At 47.1% G+C, this 15,009-nt stretch overlaps 1 protein-coding gene across 1 annotated transcript in view; it reads left to right on the top strand.

Moving 5' to 3' along the window:
* The window catches only part of LOC133351819 (transmembrane and coiled-coil domains protein 2-like), a 51,695-nt gene that overhangs the window by 24,804 nt on the left and 11,882 nt on the right, over positions 1–15,009 (top strand). Inside the window, 4 exon segments of the mRNA XM_061567377.1 lie at positions 7,979–8,107; positions 8,109–8,228; positions 10,513–10,857; positions 14,104–14,546. Of these exon segments, the coding sequence (XP_061423361.1) occupies positions 7,979–8,107; positions 8,109–8,228; positions 10,513–10,857; positions 14,104–14,546 (1,037 nt within the window).

Here is a 15,009-nt window from a genome sequence, read left to right as displayed (position 1 = left end):
AGACGTGAAGCCATTTTCACATTTTATTGAGTTGTGTTGTTGGTTTTGCCTATCAACAAATTACCCGGAGTGCGGAGGACGATCGCATCGGGTCTTTCGAAACTAGGCAGGGCTGAGCCTTAGACAGTGCTTGGGATGGGTGATCACGGTGCATAAAACAGGTGTTGTAGGTTGCTGTGGAGCTACCGTGTCGCCAAGAGGGCAGTACCGCAAAATCCGTGGTATTGTAATTCTCTGCTCCCACATAAATACGTCGCAATCTTCATGAAACTGCACCGTGTGGTGTCGTACGGTCAAATAGCACCCGCAACCCACGCGACACGGGGGAGGCACTGGTCCAGCGGTGGATTTACCAAAAGGGGGCTGTACATATATCTGTACATTTTGGTTTTAATAAAATAAATAAACGAAACCCTAAACGCCATGCTTTTGAACACGGCCATGAAAGCGAACCTGGCGAGGCCTCGCCATGTCGTTCCTGTCTGGTGATCTGGCTTTTGTTTAAAATGCAGCAGCATTCCAACGTTCCCTCTCATCCAATTTTGTTGATTGTACATCTCTCTGTTGTCACTGGGAAGCTGCTGCTGGTGTACATTACGACGCGGTGATGTCTCACAACATTCCTTCCCTCCTTGAGATATATATTTCAAGAGCTACTGCGGAGCGAAAGCCCTTTATAATGCATTCCTTATCGCTAATCTGCCGCTGAGCGCTTGCTGTGCACACATCCCTTTTTTGTCGTCGGACGCTGACACCCACCGGACACTTCCCAAATGCCAGCTGTACATGTCACGTAAAACGAAAAACTAAATAATATATTTTTATTTTACCAGGTGAATCCCACGGAGCCAGGTAGCTCTATTTAGAAGCGACCTCGTCATCACAAGTGATAGCTCAACGAAGTGGCTTGTCGCGTGCAAAATGTATGAGCTGCCAAACACTCTAAAGGCACGTTGATTCTAAATGTGTGGAGGGAAAAACCGGAGGACCCGGATAAAGTCCACGCTACCACGGGGAGAACATGCAAACGCCAAATATTTCGGCGTCAGCGTCGGGATCGAACCCGCGTCCTCCTGTATACCAGGCGAGGTAGTTTATCTCACCACCGTGGCACCGAATAGTCCACAGCACAGGAGTCCCTAAGTTCGTAACAATACTAAAGTAAGTTTCAATATGGCTTGGTTTGGATAAGAGTAAAATTTCAACATGTGCCCATGTATTTTATTTTAAAGCTTTCGTGACTGCAGGGATTCATGTTCTTGGTTCTTTCGGTAAAGTCACGTGGAAGGGAAGTAATAAAATAATAAAAATATAAAAATATTTTTTTCTTTTTTTTCTTCTAAGTGACTTTACCGAAAGAACCAAGAATGTGCCCATGTCTTCCCTTTTTAGTTTTGTTTTGTTTACAAGTGTACAGTGATTTGAGATTGGGCCGGGTGGCTCAGAAATCGGCCTGCTGAGCTTGGCACTGCCGAGATCCTGCTTTCAAATCCGGGTTTCAGTCGCCTGTGAAGTCGACTTGCTTCTCAAGTGTAGCGAGTCGGTGGTGTCCAGACCGGTCACCGATGACTGCACAACGTAATACATTTGGTTTTGTACTTAATTTGGATAAATTCCAGTTTCTGGGAATTGAAATGTATGTTATATTGTCGAGCAACAGTCATACATCTCTGCAGCAGGGTGAGTCATAAATTGTTGCCTTCGAGTGTGGATGAAAAGGTCACTTTAATAAACGGGCGCTTCAGTGATATCACCTTACGTGGATCATTCTCTACAAGGCGTGATACACTGCTCCGCTGGAGCCTCCAATAGTCAGCATTTTACGACATGATGCTGAAAGCACAATCACAATCATATTTGGGAAGGAAAGAAAAGGTTTTTTTAGTAAAGTCACAGCCTATTTTACCCTGCAATTCTACCTCGCATCCCTACAGTGCGCGTAACTGCCCTCATCAGTACGATCGCAGAAAAAAATAAATCACACGGCCACCACCATTATTTCTCTCGGTGCACACACACAACCTGCTGGGTCCATAAGGTCAGCAATTTGTAATCGCCGTGTCTATTGATTAATTTGCAAAGGCTCTGCGACGGCTTGCCTCAACGCCAAGCGGAATGAGCCGCTGAGAGCCACGCTCGACAGCGTGCGTTTTGATTTCCGTACTTTACGGCGGAGCGTATCGACGGTGGCACCGCGGCGGTGCCGCCACCGTTTTTTGCGCCATTAATTTCGCAGCCCCGTGGGATGGGTCCTTGAGAACTTGTGGAGGTTTTTGGTGGAGCCTTCGTGTAATTTTCTTTCTCAAGAGGGGTGAGTGGGTGATTCAGGCATGTTGTTTTGCCTTCTCGAATGTGGCAGCCCCTATGCATGCGAGCGATACTTGTCTTTTGTTTCCTTTCCCGAGGTGACGAATGCAAAGTGACATTTGCGGGAGCCCGTTGCACGTCAGAAGCCGCACTGTACGATTTTTACATCGCCGAGGCCAACGTTGCTCCTTTCACTATTTTAGCATGCGGCTGCTCCCATTGTATGACAACCGTTGCCAGGTGATTCGTCCAGTGTGGTTAGATTACCCACCGTCATATCTCACGCTACAGAACGCAACTGGCACTCATTGCGTTTAGTATCGTTATTTTACATTATTATTATTATTTCCACTCGAGTAATATTTTCAGCGTTGATGTGCTCTCACCCTAGCTCGTTGTTGACGTCGCAGATTAACATACAACACGATGTTGAGCAAGACGGATGGACGTTAAGCTCTGTGGGTATGTGACATAATTATTTTAGCGACTCTGCACTGGTTAGCACAGTGGATTCGCATAATTTTAAATGATGGAAAGTTTATTTAATCTCCTCCATCTTTTGCACACCCCGCAGTATCTAACTACTATTTTTTCTTACCAGGTAATGCCCACTGAGCTATACCGCTCTTTTTCAGAAGCGAACTGGCCACAAATGAGTGCTCAACGAAGTGGCTCATCACGTGCAAATTTATCGCAGTCAAATACTCTAAACGCCTGTTTCTAAATGTGGAGGGGAAAAACTGGAGGACTCGGAGAAAAATACATGCAACCACGGGGAGACCGTACAAAATCCAAATATATACAGGCGTCAGAGTCGGGATCGAACCCACAACCTCCTTCATACCAGGCGATGTAGTTAACATCACACCACTGTGGCGCCCCTATAAATGGGTATCCCAAAGTTAGTCGATTGCCAGGTTGCGTGTGGTGGGGTAAAGTGTGGGTACTACCACCTCTTTTGAACACGTGGCCAGCTTGGAACAATGATTCAAAATACCGTCCAGAAGGGCTCTGTAGAACTTTATTTAGTGGAGGCCCTTCCGCCAACAGTGGCGTGAGAAAATAAGCAATTGCAGCGCTGCACCTTTGCCAAATGGTGAGGGTGAAATGGTGACATTCGGAGCAATCTACTTTTGTTCAGAGCGAGACAGGGAGAAAAAAAAGAATCCAATTTGTAAATTCCTCTGTGAAGCTGATGCAGCTAATAAATACATTTATAAGGTAATTACGAACTGCATTATGGGCTCGGTTTTTGTAACTTTCGCAATCAATTGAATGTGCAGACAAAATATTAAATGAAGTCTGTTATTGAAAATAATGGAAGCTGCTTAGATGTGAAAATCTCACCGGAAAACCCAGTGCAACACATCGCTTTGACGTTGCGTAACCTTTTAAAAGATGAGAGAGAGCGCTGTTCTTTAGAGAGCACATATGTAATAGCTAAAGCCACCTACAACAATAATTCTTAACTTTTAATGCCCAAATGGCAGCAACAAGAGAAACACAGGAGAGATTTATTCCCGAATTCACTTGCGCAGCATGATTTTCATTTGAGTTTATTGTTTGAGTTTGCGGTGCAGCAATTAGCACACTGAGCTATGAATCCAGAAACCCGAGTTCGATTACAGACCACGGTTAACATTAGCCAGGAGTGGTATAAACTGAACTATTTTTTATTCTATTGGACCAGGTAAGGCCCACAAAGATATAGAAACTTTTTTCAGTTGTGACCTGGCCACATGATAGCTGAATGAAGTGGCTTATGTGGGTATTTCTAGCAGCCAAATACTCTAAAACCCATGTTTCTAAATCTGGAGGAAAAAACCAGAGGGCCTGGCAAAAAATCCACGCGAACACCGGGAGAAAACGCAAACTCCAAATTTTCAGGTGTCGGGGTCATGATCGAACCCACGACCTGTATACCAACTCCCTCTGCCCGCGCCGACCTCCCGACCCCCTCCCCAGCTTCACAGTCGAGACTGACCAGCTCGGTGATGAGTATTGACCAAGGTGGTGATGTTTGGTCACACAACCCCCATGACCAGTGGATTGACGAATAAATCCGTGATGTTCTGCCCCACTCGGCATTGAGGTAGCACTCGCTCATCTCATCTTTCCAGCCTTGGAAATTCCACATTCCTATGGCGGGGGGGGGGCGAGTTTATCCATAGTATAATACCAGTATTGATGGACTGAGTCAACTCCCCTCCCCCCAATAGGATTTTATTTCGAGGGGAATTGACAAAGGGCCTGTGAATAATTATCTTGTTCATAGTCATGTATAGTAAAACCTTGGATTGCGAGCATAATTCGTTCCTGAAACGTGTTTAGCACTCGTATATCAAAGCACTCGTATATCAGTTGTGATCACGTGACGCTCGGCAGGCAAAGCGTATATACGTACTACTCGTATTGCAAGACCTCGCTCGTTTATCAAATAAATATTTATTATAAATTTTGCTCCTCTTGCAAAACACTCGCAGACCAAGTTACTCACAATACAAGGTTTTACTGTACTGGAAAAATAACCCCTTTGTAATGCAGTGTTGCAAATAGAACTTATCCAATGGGATAATGAATGCATGTGAAGGCCGCTACTGTTCCACTGATTTTTTTTTGGCACATTAATTCACATTTTCCTGCAACAGCTTCCTAATTACACTACCACATATACTCTTTTTTTCATAAAATAAGATTAACATTAGCTGCTGCTCAATTCATTAGCTAATTGTATATTTTTGGCTTATTTGGAGTTGTGTGTTTTTTTTTTCAAAGAGGGAGTGGTAGTGCAGCGGTTAGCATACTCCCCTGCTGTGAACCCGGCGACCAGAGTTCGATTCCCGCTCACGGCCAACACCCGCAAGGATTTTCTGAACTGGTCCTAGGCCTCCGTAAGGTCAACTCGGCCTCAAAAAGAGTTTCCGGTACGGTGTTTCAACATCATTATTGGGGAGAAAAAGGCAGTCGAGTGTGGTGCTGGACACCCACCTACTCCTGCTCAATGCATTCACCACCAATAGTTTATGTCCTTTATATCCGAAGATATTCAGGTATAAGGATACCTGAAAATGGGGAGGTCATCATCGCCAGTCGTGCATTCACGAAAGGGCTGCATATGAATGAATTATTGATGAATTATTGATGATGGGATATTGCCAAAATATTGTGGCATGCGCATATGTGTACGCGCATACGCAAATGCACACAAACCAGATGGACTCGGTCGATCACGCATACACACTATGCATGCGCATATCGCACAAGACATGCATTTTACATATACAGTACACACGTGCACATAGGGTATACAAGATAATGTAATTTGCTTTGGATTTACTGAACGTTCAGTGCATATCTAAAAATATATATATACACGCGTACAAAAACTGGCGGACTAACCCTTCTTGTGGAATGTCCTGCCCAAGCCCGCTTACTTCTCTCATCATTCAATATAATACATCTCGCTTGTGTATGTTCTCTAATCCATGTGTGTTCTCTTTCTGTGTCTCGGTATAATACAAGCATGTATGCATCTGTCCGTGCTTCTTTGCACACTTCATTTTCCAACGTCCTTTTTTTTTTTAAAACCGTATGTCATACCTAGTGAGAAATGTACACGAGGTGTAATGACCTTGTTGGTGTGTTGCTCTGTATTAAACACGTTCCTGCGGAGGGAGCTGGTAGGAACGTTGGGTTGCTCGGTCAATGGCCAGGGTCAACGGCGGCGTGGTGTATTCCGCAAATATGCCCGACTGAGGGCGGGCACAAGCCGGCGTGAGTAGGTTAAACGTTGAGTTTTATAAGTGCAACACGGGGTGACCAGCCCCTTCCCACCCCTCCCACCCCCACCCAGCCCCACCCTCCCCCCCCAGCCCCTCCCCACCCTCCCCACCCAGCCCCTCCCCAACCTCCCCTCCCCACTCAGCCCCTCCCCACCCAGCCCCACCCCTCCCACCCCCCACCCAGCCCCACCCTTCTCCCCAGCCCCTCCCCATCCTCCCCACCCAGCCCCTCCCCAACCTCCCCTCCCCACCCAGCCCCTCCCTGCACGATGGACGGACGGACACAATAATCCCCTGTGGGCTGGTGTAACCAGGAGGTTCCTACCAGTATAAGTTCAGTTTTTTTCAAAACGCAATCCAGCATGCTCTCATCCACTTCTGCATATCATCGCGGTCAGCCTTGCACAACTGAACTGGATGTACATGCCCTGATATATTTTCGGTTGTTCCCCGTTCAGATTTCTTCATATGATTGGCGAACTTGCTGTGCCGTGACTTGTACTCTGTTCGTATTAATCTCGAGCCCCGCCTTGCAGTCTTTTAAAATAAATGTTATCTCTGTCATTTTCTGTTATTCTCTTCCATTGGCTGTCGTCGAAAAAAAAATCGCGATGCTTAATATTTTCAAAATGTATATTTATGCCTTGTACTTCTTCAATCACATTTTAGAACACATTTGAATGTTGCCGTGAAATTATTATGAAAAAAGGCATCTCTGATTTCCCTTAGAATATATATTTGTTTCTTTCTGAACACAATCTCATTGTACTTTTATCATCTTTGTAAACATGTTACAGTATTTGTGATCTTTATGAAGTTGCTGCAGCCGTAAAAATCCACCAGATAAAATGGCTGCATTAACAATTCATTTGTCACCAGTACTGCACCTATTTCAAACTCGACATTTCAGCAAATATTTTGGATAACAAACATAGTAAATTCATTAATGACATTAGCAATAATTGAGTGAAAGCAGCCCAATGAAATGTGTGTACAATACATTGCATTATACACGTCACATTGCAGTATTGACATTGGATTATAATATAGATGCCCCATTGCTGTGGTGTGGGGCATTGTATTCTGGAAGCCACATTAACTCCTGGCAACTACATTCACTTCTGAGAACCAAGTTGTATTCTGGGAACTACAGTGTATTCTAGCAACTGCATTCTAAATGTCACAATGCATTATTGGTCTCCCATTGAATCCTGGTTGAGGCACATTTAATTATTGCTGTCGTATTTCATTCTACACGACGCATTGCGTTCCGGAAGCCACAGTGTAGTCTGGGAGCCGCCTATGCTCCACGATGTCCTATAAATTGCTTGTCACCGATGCCACAATAATATTAGATTCACTGTATCATGTGTTTTCTTGCTGCAAAGTGTGTTTGGAATAATATCCATTTCATTCCCCCAGTTGGGAGCTTCTGCGAGAACTGAACTGATTTTATACGCTCTATAATATATACAATCGGCTATATAATATGGAATATAATTGGGGAGAAAGCAAGCTCAATTTAGTTTCTGAAGAAGCTCCCTGCTCGTGGAGCAAAACGTCGGACATCATGCCGAACAATACGCGGTACAACCCGAAAACACATTGGAGAGCTTTTCAGCACAACCGCAAAAAGAAAAACGCCACGCATTTGTCAATAACACCGCAACATTCTGAGCAATGGCTCTTCTGCGTCCATGTGCTATGAAGAGGGCCTATTGCTTGTAATGTCACCTGTTCAAAAAAATTCCCCTCTCGAAGTGGCATTGACGATTGCGCGCGTTTTTATTAATTGTGCTTGCGCGCCATTGACAACAACAGCAGCAGCAGCAGTATAATTTCACTTCACCTCCTCCTCCGCCGCCTGTCATGTCCCTTCCCCCACTCAGCACGAGCGGCTGGATGCGAGCTCGCTGGCACTGCCCGCGGTGCTGGTGGCGTCGGCGGGCTCGGACGTGAGCGTCGCGAGCGACACGCCCGACGGTCTGCTCTTCGGCAGCGCGGGCAACAGCGGTCCAGCCTGACCCGCAGAAGACACGCGCGACCATCGAGTCGCTGCAGCAGAAGATCCTGCGCTTCACAGAGCAGATCCGCGTGGAGCAGCACGCGTGCGACGAGAACGTTGCCGAGTACCTCAAGGTGGCCTTGCGTTCGTCCTCCTCCTTCCGTGCGTGTCTTGGAATAGTTTTGTCGATTTCATCGCAGGGTTTCCTCGGTGACGTTGGGCGCGTGTTGCCGTGCCCCGCGTGTAATGTGTTTTTTTTTGAGAATTAAAAATGCTTTAAGCATTTAAAGGTTTAGAATGGCATGGCAATGCAATGCTGATTGGTGATTTTTGCATCTCCATGATGCACAGAAAGATCACACACCAGGCAGTCACCGTTTAGTACTGTTATCGTACAGAAATTAGTGTGGCATTGGATTGTGCATTCCAGATTTGGCTTGTGATTGTTAGTGGTTGCAACAGTTAAAAGTTGAGTTACAAATTTGTGACGTGCAGTTTTCTAAGATTCAGAGGCATGGAACGCACAGACAAGCGAGAAGAAAGCCAGCACTAGCACCAATAATAATCGCCCTAAGTTCTGACCCTCCATTTATGAGTGATTTATACGTGTGGAAAGAAGCCAGAGTATCTAGAGAAAACTCGTTTGTACGAGGAGTAACGCTTCAAGATTTGCACAGATGCGTTCACAAATCTGCTTGCTGTCTGCCATCTCATAGCCACGTCGCAGCAGAGCAGGTTTGGGAAATTCATAAATCTGTGGTCCAGCAATCCTTTTCTCCAAAGTGCTGGATTGCAGGCATGTGCCACCACATTTTTTTTTACCTTAATGGAAGTATAAACTTCCTTCCTGAGAACATTGTTTGACGTCACCGAACCACATTTGCTTTGGTCCTGTCTCTTGATCTCTTACCATCAATTTGGTCTTCAGTAACGTCTGATCCTCTTCAAAGAAGACTCAAACCAAAATTACCTTGTACACGTGTTCTTATGATGAGTGTCCCCGGGCTCTCTGACACAGGTTTGATAATTTGACTGATGTCACTGACATCACTCTCGTACGTTAAAGTGATAAAGTCACGAAACTGGAGCAGATGGCGATCGTTACCATGGGACATGTAACGATGGGACATGTAACACGTATCAAACTGGCCACCATTCTCTGTGCAGTATTATTGATCAAATATAGCTGCACTTGTTATATTTCTTCGCTTGCAACGATAGTTTTGTATGGCCGATGTTTTGTATCCTGTGGTAGTGCTGCATTCATCAAGGGATGATTCCTTTTGTGGCTGCTTTTTATCATCGATCAACGCTCAGTGGGGTTCCAGTACCCAGCATACATAGCAGATTGTGGTTTTATTTTGTGTAGCCATTGTTTATTTTCAATACTCACTTTTATCCAATGCCATTTATTTGTAAAATGTGTATCGGACTGTGCGCTTGTGTGTGAACAAACTTCTACGACTACATTTGATCAAATGTGGCGTAATTGGCATGACTGTGACTGTCCTAATTTGAAATCGGTTTGCTACATTGGCAAAAAAGTACTTTTTGAAAGTGATAATATTACATTCAGACAATACATTTTCAGTCTGCTTTGTTCGCTCTGTACTGTCGCGCTCGTGTGATGATTGGGACTGGGACAAAGGCTGCCGCAGAAAGGGATCAATCCTTTTGAAACGCAGCACTGCCGTGGAATGTTAAACATCAGCTGGACAAGTAGCATCCAATAAGTGCAGAAGAACCACCGCTATATTCTACACAAGTTTAACTAACTGACGAGATCACAACAAAGCCTGTTGTGTCTTACAGCACTGCATGTCATTCACGACTTGATTTACAGAAGAGCTGATTGTTTGTTTTGGAAAGGCACGCATGGGGACAAGTGACATTCACGCAACACCAACACCATGCTATTACACCCTGCAATACTTTTTTGTCGGGTCTGCCTTCCTCGTCCCTTTTTCTTCACTCATTCCTGTTCTGGCCCATCTCTACATCCACTTGACAGTTCTTAATATACTCGTTCACCACTTTGAACCACCTCTTTCTCGGCCTGCCATTAAGTCTTCCCGTTGATGCCTCCGTTTAATTTACACATGTGCTATTGTGATTTACCTCTGTGTTGCATGCCCTAGCCATCCGTATTAACCTTCTAGCATTGTGTCTGAGATGGATACCTCTCTTCTCTTCTTACTCATCTCTTAATTTTGTCCCAATGCAGTTTCGCGATCCCCGAGGATCCTGTTTAGTCATCATAATTTCTACGGCGCACAACATGTGCTGCCCTTGGGGTCTTTACAGTCCCACCGTGTTTGTAATAATGACGATGGTGCCACTTGTCCGAAAAGCAAGCCCGCTCGGCTGCTGTACAAACACGTTTTGCCTGCCTCCCCGGGCACGTCTGTCCTGCTGCAGCTCGCCTCCAACACGGATCGTCAGCAGGCCCTGCGCATCAAAGCGGTGTTCGAGAAGAAGAACCAGAGGTCGCTGAACTCCATCTCGCAGCTGCAGCGCAAGCTGGAGCTATACCATCGGCGGCTGCGCGAGGCTGAACAGAACGGCGTGGCGCGGCAGCCCAAGGACGTGCTGCGCGACGTGCAGCAGGGTCTACGCGACGTCTCGGCCAACGTGCGCGCCGGCATCAGCGGCTTCGGCGGCGGCGTCGTGGACCGCGCGCGGGGCCTGTCCAAGCCGCCGCGGGAGATCGCGACGATCATCCGTAGCAAGTTCGGCAGCGCTGACAACATTGCCACGTTCAAGGTAATGGTGGCAGGTGTCCAGGCTCGCCCCGCGTGCTTTTGGTTTCCTCTGGTTTTTTTTATTTTGGTCGAGTGCGATGTGGTTTTTCGGGTTGAACCGCAAGTCGACCAGCCTTTGTCCGACGTTTCCCTCGACGTGGTCGATGCTCGAGGGAGAAAGTAATCTTGGAATTCGCAGCGATAAGACAGAAATAGGAACACGTGGATTTGTGAGTTTACGCACGTTTGATATATTATTTTTATCGTTATTAAATATAAGTAGGCTTGGGAAGGTGAGAATAATGATGGAGTGAGAGCCATCGGGAGGGCACGTGCTCGAGAGGACATTCATCTCGGAGTTGGAGTGATGAAATCAGCTCTTGTGCAGGAGTTAAGTGGATTGTTTTGTTGCTGGATCATCAGATTTGTCGACGGCTTGTGGAGGCCTTCAGTAGATTTATTTTGGCCAATGATGGTGCTGCACATTGGGGGAATGGTCCAGAAGTAACTTTACTCTCCATTGCCTGACGTGCGAAGGTTTACGTTATTGTAACACAAACCCAAGCATCATGTGCTTTGTAGTTTTGCAGCCGAAAGCTTTTTTTTCGTCATTCACATTGAACAAACCATCTGAGCTCAGATGGACGAAATTAGTGCGATTACGCTTTGGATTGATGTTTAATCAGTGGGTGGCGGTCTGGATTTGAACATGACATCTCAACAGTGCTGGCTCAGTCCTTTGCGGATGTTTATTCTTTTGAGCCGCAAATACAAAGGCAGTGTGAAACGGTTGTTTTAAAAATAGATTTTAACTAAATTCAGTCGTGGGAAAAATTGTTTGTGGTCTCGTTATGTGGTTTAACGTTTTTAAGCGTATAAGAATGTGGTAGTATAGCATTGTGGGAACGTGTATACATGTTTTTATGAACAATTTGAACATTACAAATTATCTATTTGAATGATTTTCTTGGAAACATTTGTCAATTTATGCTACATCTTTAACAGCTATAGGTTTCCGCTGTGCTGTAACGATTACCAGACTGGATTAACAAGTCAGAGTTCACCGGTTCAATCTTCCTGGCGTAACATTTGAAACAATAGGCAAACTTCGATTTAAAGCTTTCGTGACTGCAGGGATTCATCTTCTTGGTTCCTTCGGTAAAGTCACGTAGAAGGGTAGTAATAAAATAATAAAAATAAAACATAAAACAATTCTCACGACGTTTCGGCCACAACGCAAGCAGCCGTCCTCAGGTGAAAAGCAGGTCTGTCGAGGCGACAGCGTCTGACGCTTTATTTTTATTATTTTATTACTTCCCTTCTATGTGACTTTACCGAAAGAACCAAGAAGATGAAATGGGCAAACTGTTAGAATCCCCTCCACCTCTATCCAACTAGCAGTGTGAATGTGTACACTACAGTTAGTACTGGTAGGAACCACCTGTTTCCACCAGCCCACAGGGGATTATTGTGTCCGTCCGTTGTGCATCCAAAAATTGGAGGGGTGGGGCTGGGTGGGGAGGGTGGGGCTGGGTGGGGAGGGTGGGGCTGGGTGGGGAGGGTGGGGCTGGGTGGGAAGGGTGGGGCTGGGTGGAGAGGAGGAGGGTGGGGCTGGGTGAGGGGTGGGGCTGGGTGGGGAGGGGCTGGTCACCCCGTGGTGCCCTTATAAAACTCAACGTTTAACCTACTTACGCCGGCTTGTGCCCGCCCTCAGTCGGCCATATTTGCGGAATACACCACGCCGCCGTTGATCCTGGCCATTGACCGAGCAACCCAACGTTCCTACCAGCTCCCTCCGCAGGAATGTGTTCAATTGGTTTGTCGCATGCTGTAGCTTAAAGTGTGAGTAATCTCACCTTATCCAAGTCGTCTGGGCAGTGTGGAAGAGTAGGCCAAATTACCCTCTAGAATAGTGTTCTCTACTAATTTTCAGAGGGGGGGGGGGCCCACTTTGGCCGACAAGACATCAGTGCAAGGGCTGCTAACACCGCCTTGTGTATTATCGGGGGCCGCACGTCAGGAGGCGTCAGTGGCCTGCGGGCCTTGTAATGAAGGACACTGCTCTAGAGGGGCCCTCTTGAGCTCTGTTTAGCGAAGGCCCTTCCGCCAGCATAGGTGTGAGCGTGTAATTACAGGACTGCAGCTTTACCCTCAAGAAACGCGTTGGGTAGCAACCTACCCGTGCTCTCTTACGTTGACTAATTTTACAAAAGGTAATTAAGCAGTGTGGCCCGCCACTCGGCGTGGTGCAGTGTGTTTGTATTATTCTCCAGGACAAAAACAACGCACCACTAATACACTGAGTGCTATTCCCAATCCTGTCTCGTTTGTTTAGCTGCTATGAAACTTTAACCCATCTCTCGTATGCACGTAAGTGTATGAACTATTCTCTTACATTTGTAAAGAATTGTAAAGTGATGAAAGGGTGAAAGCACTGCGGGGCGATGAAATACTTCTTGAAGTAATTTTATGCGCAGGGAGCAGAGGCAAGCATTCTGCACAAATATAATTAAAACCATGCTTATCAGCTGAACACTAGCTTCCTGTTTTCAGTGTTTATCATGTACAATTCTTACACATTGTGCGTCAACCTCCACTTAATGGTATGATGTTCCTTCTCTGCATAATCTGAAATTCCCTCCTGCCAGATGTTTTCGCCATTCTCAAACACAAAGGGGTTATGCTGCTCTGCAAGAGTTCCGGAAGGATACTTTGTCTCGTAACATTTTTGGAATTAAATTTGGGGTGGTTAGAGGGGGACATTGAAAAGGGATTGGTCAGCAAGCAATGAGGATTCATCAAATTCATCGGCGCTAGCCACCGCTAGTGCTTGCGGTGCATGCATCCAATTGAGTGCGTAAGGTGTTATATTCACCACAATGGCAACATTCCCCCTTCCCCCTCCCCTCACCCCCCCCTTTCCCCCTCTCCTCACCCCCCTCACCTCACCCCCATCCCCTCACCCCCCCTTCCCCCTCCCCTCAACCCCCTCCCCTCACCCCCCTTCCCCCCTCCCCTCACCCCTCCTTCCCCCTCCCCTCTACCCCCCTTCCCCCCCTCCCCTTTACCCCCCCTTCCCCCCTCCCCTCTACCCTCACCCCCTCTTCCCCCCTCCCCTCTATCAAGTTGAATCCCGATACTGAATCTCTGAACCCTTTCTAGTGACGAGGTCGTATTAATGCTTTCCGCGAACCCCCAAACTGCCGCTCTGCAAAGTTTTTTTTTAAACACGCGCGTCGTCGTCGTCGTTGTTGTACCGCGTGTTCAGGAGCACGCAGACCAGCACCGCTCGGTGGAGGCGTCGCGCACCCTCAGCGGCAGCGCCACGCTCGTCTCGTGCCCCAAGTACAGCGACGACGACGACTGCTCGAGCGGCGGAACGTCGGGCGCCGGCTCCGCGCTGGGGCTCGCCATCATCTCCACGTCGCTGGGGCACAACCTGACGGGCTCCAACTCCGCCGCGGCGGTGACGGTGGGCGGCAACGGCAACGGCGGCGGCAACGGCGGCAACGGCGGCGGGCACGGAGGGACGGAGCTGGGCAGTCCACGCTACTCGTCGTACGAGGGGCTCGGCATGGAGGCGATCCGCCGGGAGCTGCACACGATCCACACCACGCAAGCACGCCTCGAGGGCATGGTGCAGGAGATGCGCACGCAGTTCCAGACGGAGGTCACCAACTTCAAGCAGTCGCTCTTAGAGGAGAGATTCAGGCAAGCGGAGAGCGCCTGTTCATTTTCTTTTTCGTTTACATTTCCCCCCCCCCCCACTGTTGTTTCGAGCGCGCCATTGCCGTCATGTCATTAGGCGTAGAATGATAATTTCTTGAGCGTCATGTTGGCACGGCACATAACGTAAAGATTGATTGAATGCACTTGAATTTCTCGCAGAGAGTAGTACAATCGTTTGTGTAAGAGAGTGGCGCGCAGAAGCACATTTCACAGACGTTTGCAATCCTTTCCAAGTCATTTAATCTGGAGGTGATTTTGAGCGGTCGTTGGTGACAAGGCTGAGACCATCAACTCTGACCATTGACCGAGTTGTACGAGTTGTGGGGGTGGGAGGGTCAGTCAGAATAACTTTAGAGGATACGAAACTTTCCAGCAATTGTCCTTTTCATGAAGCACCCGTAAACTGATTGACAACCGTTCATTATGATCGCATTATGCACTCCCC

The sequence above is a fragment of the Lethenteron reissneri genome, chromosome 38, assembly GCF_015708825.2.
Source record: "Lethenteron reissneri isolate LAM-NWPU_2019-01 chromosome 38, ASM1570882v1, whole genome shotgun sequence".
NCBI classification, from domain to species: Eukaryota; Metazoa; Chordata; class Hyperoartia; order Petromyzontiformes; family Petromyzontidae; genus Lethenteron; species Lethenteron reissneri.
This window is presented reverse-complemented; position numbering and strand designations above follow the sequence as displayed.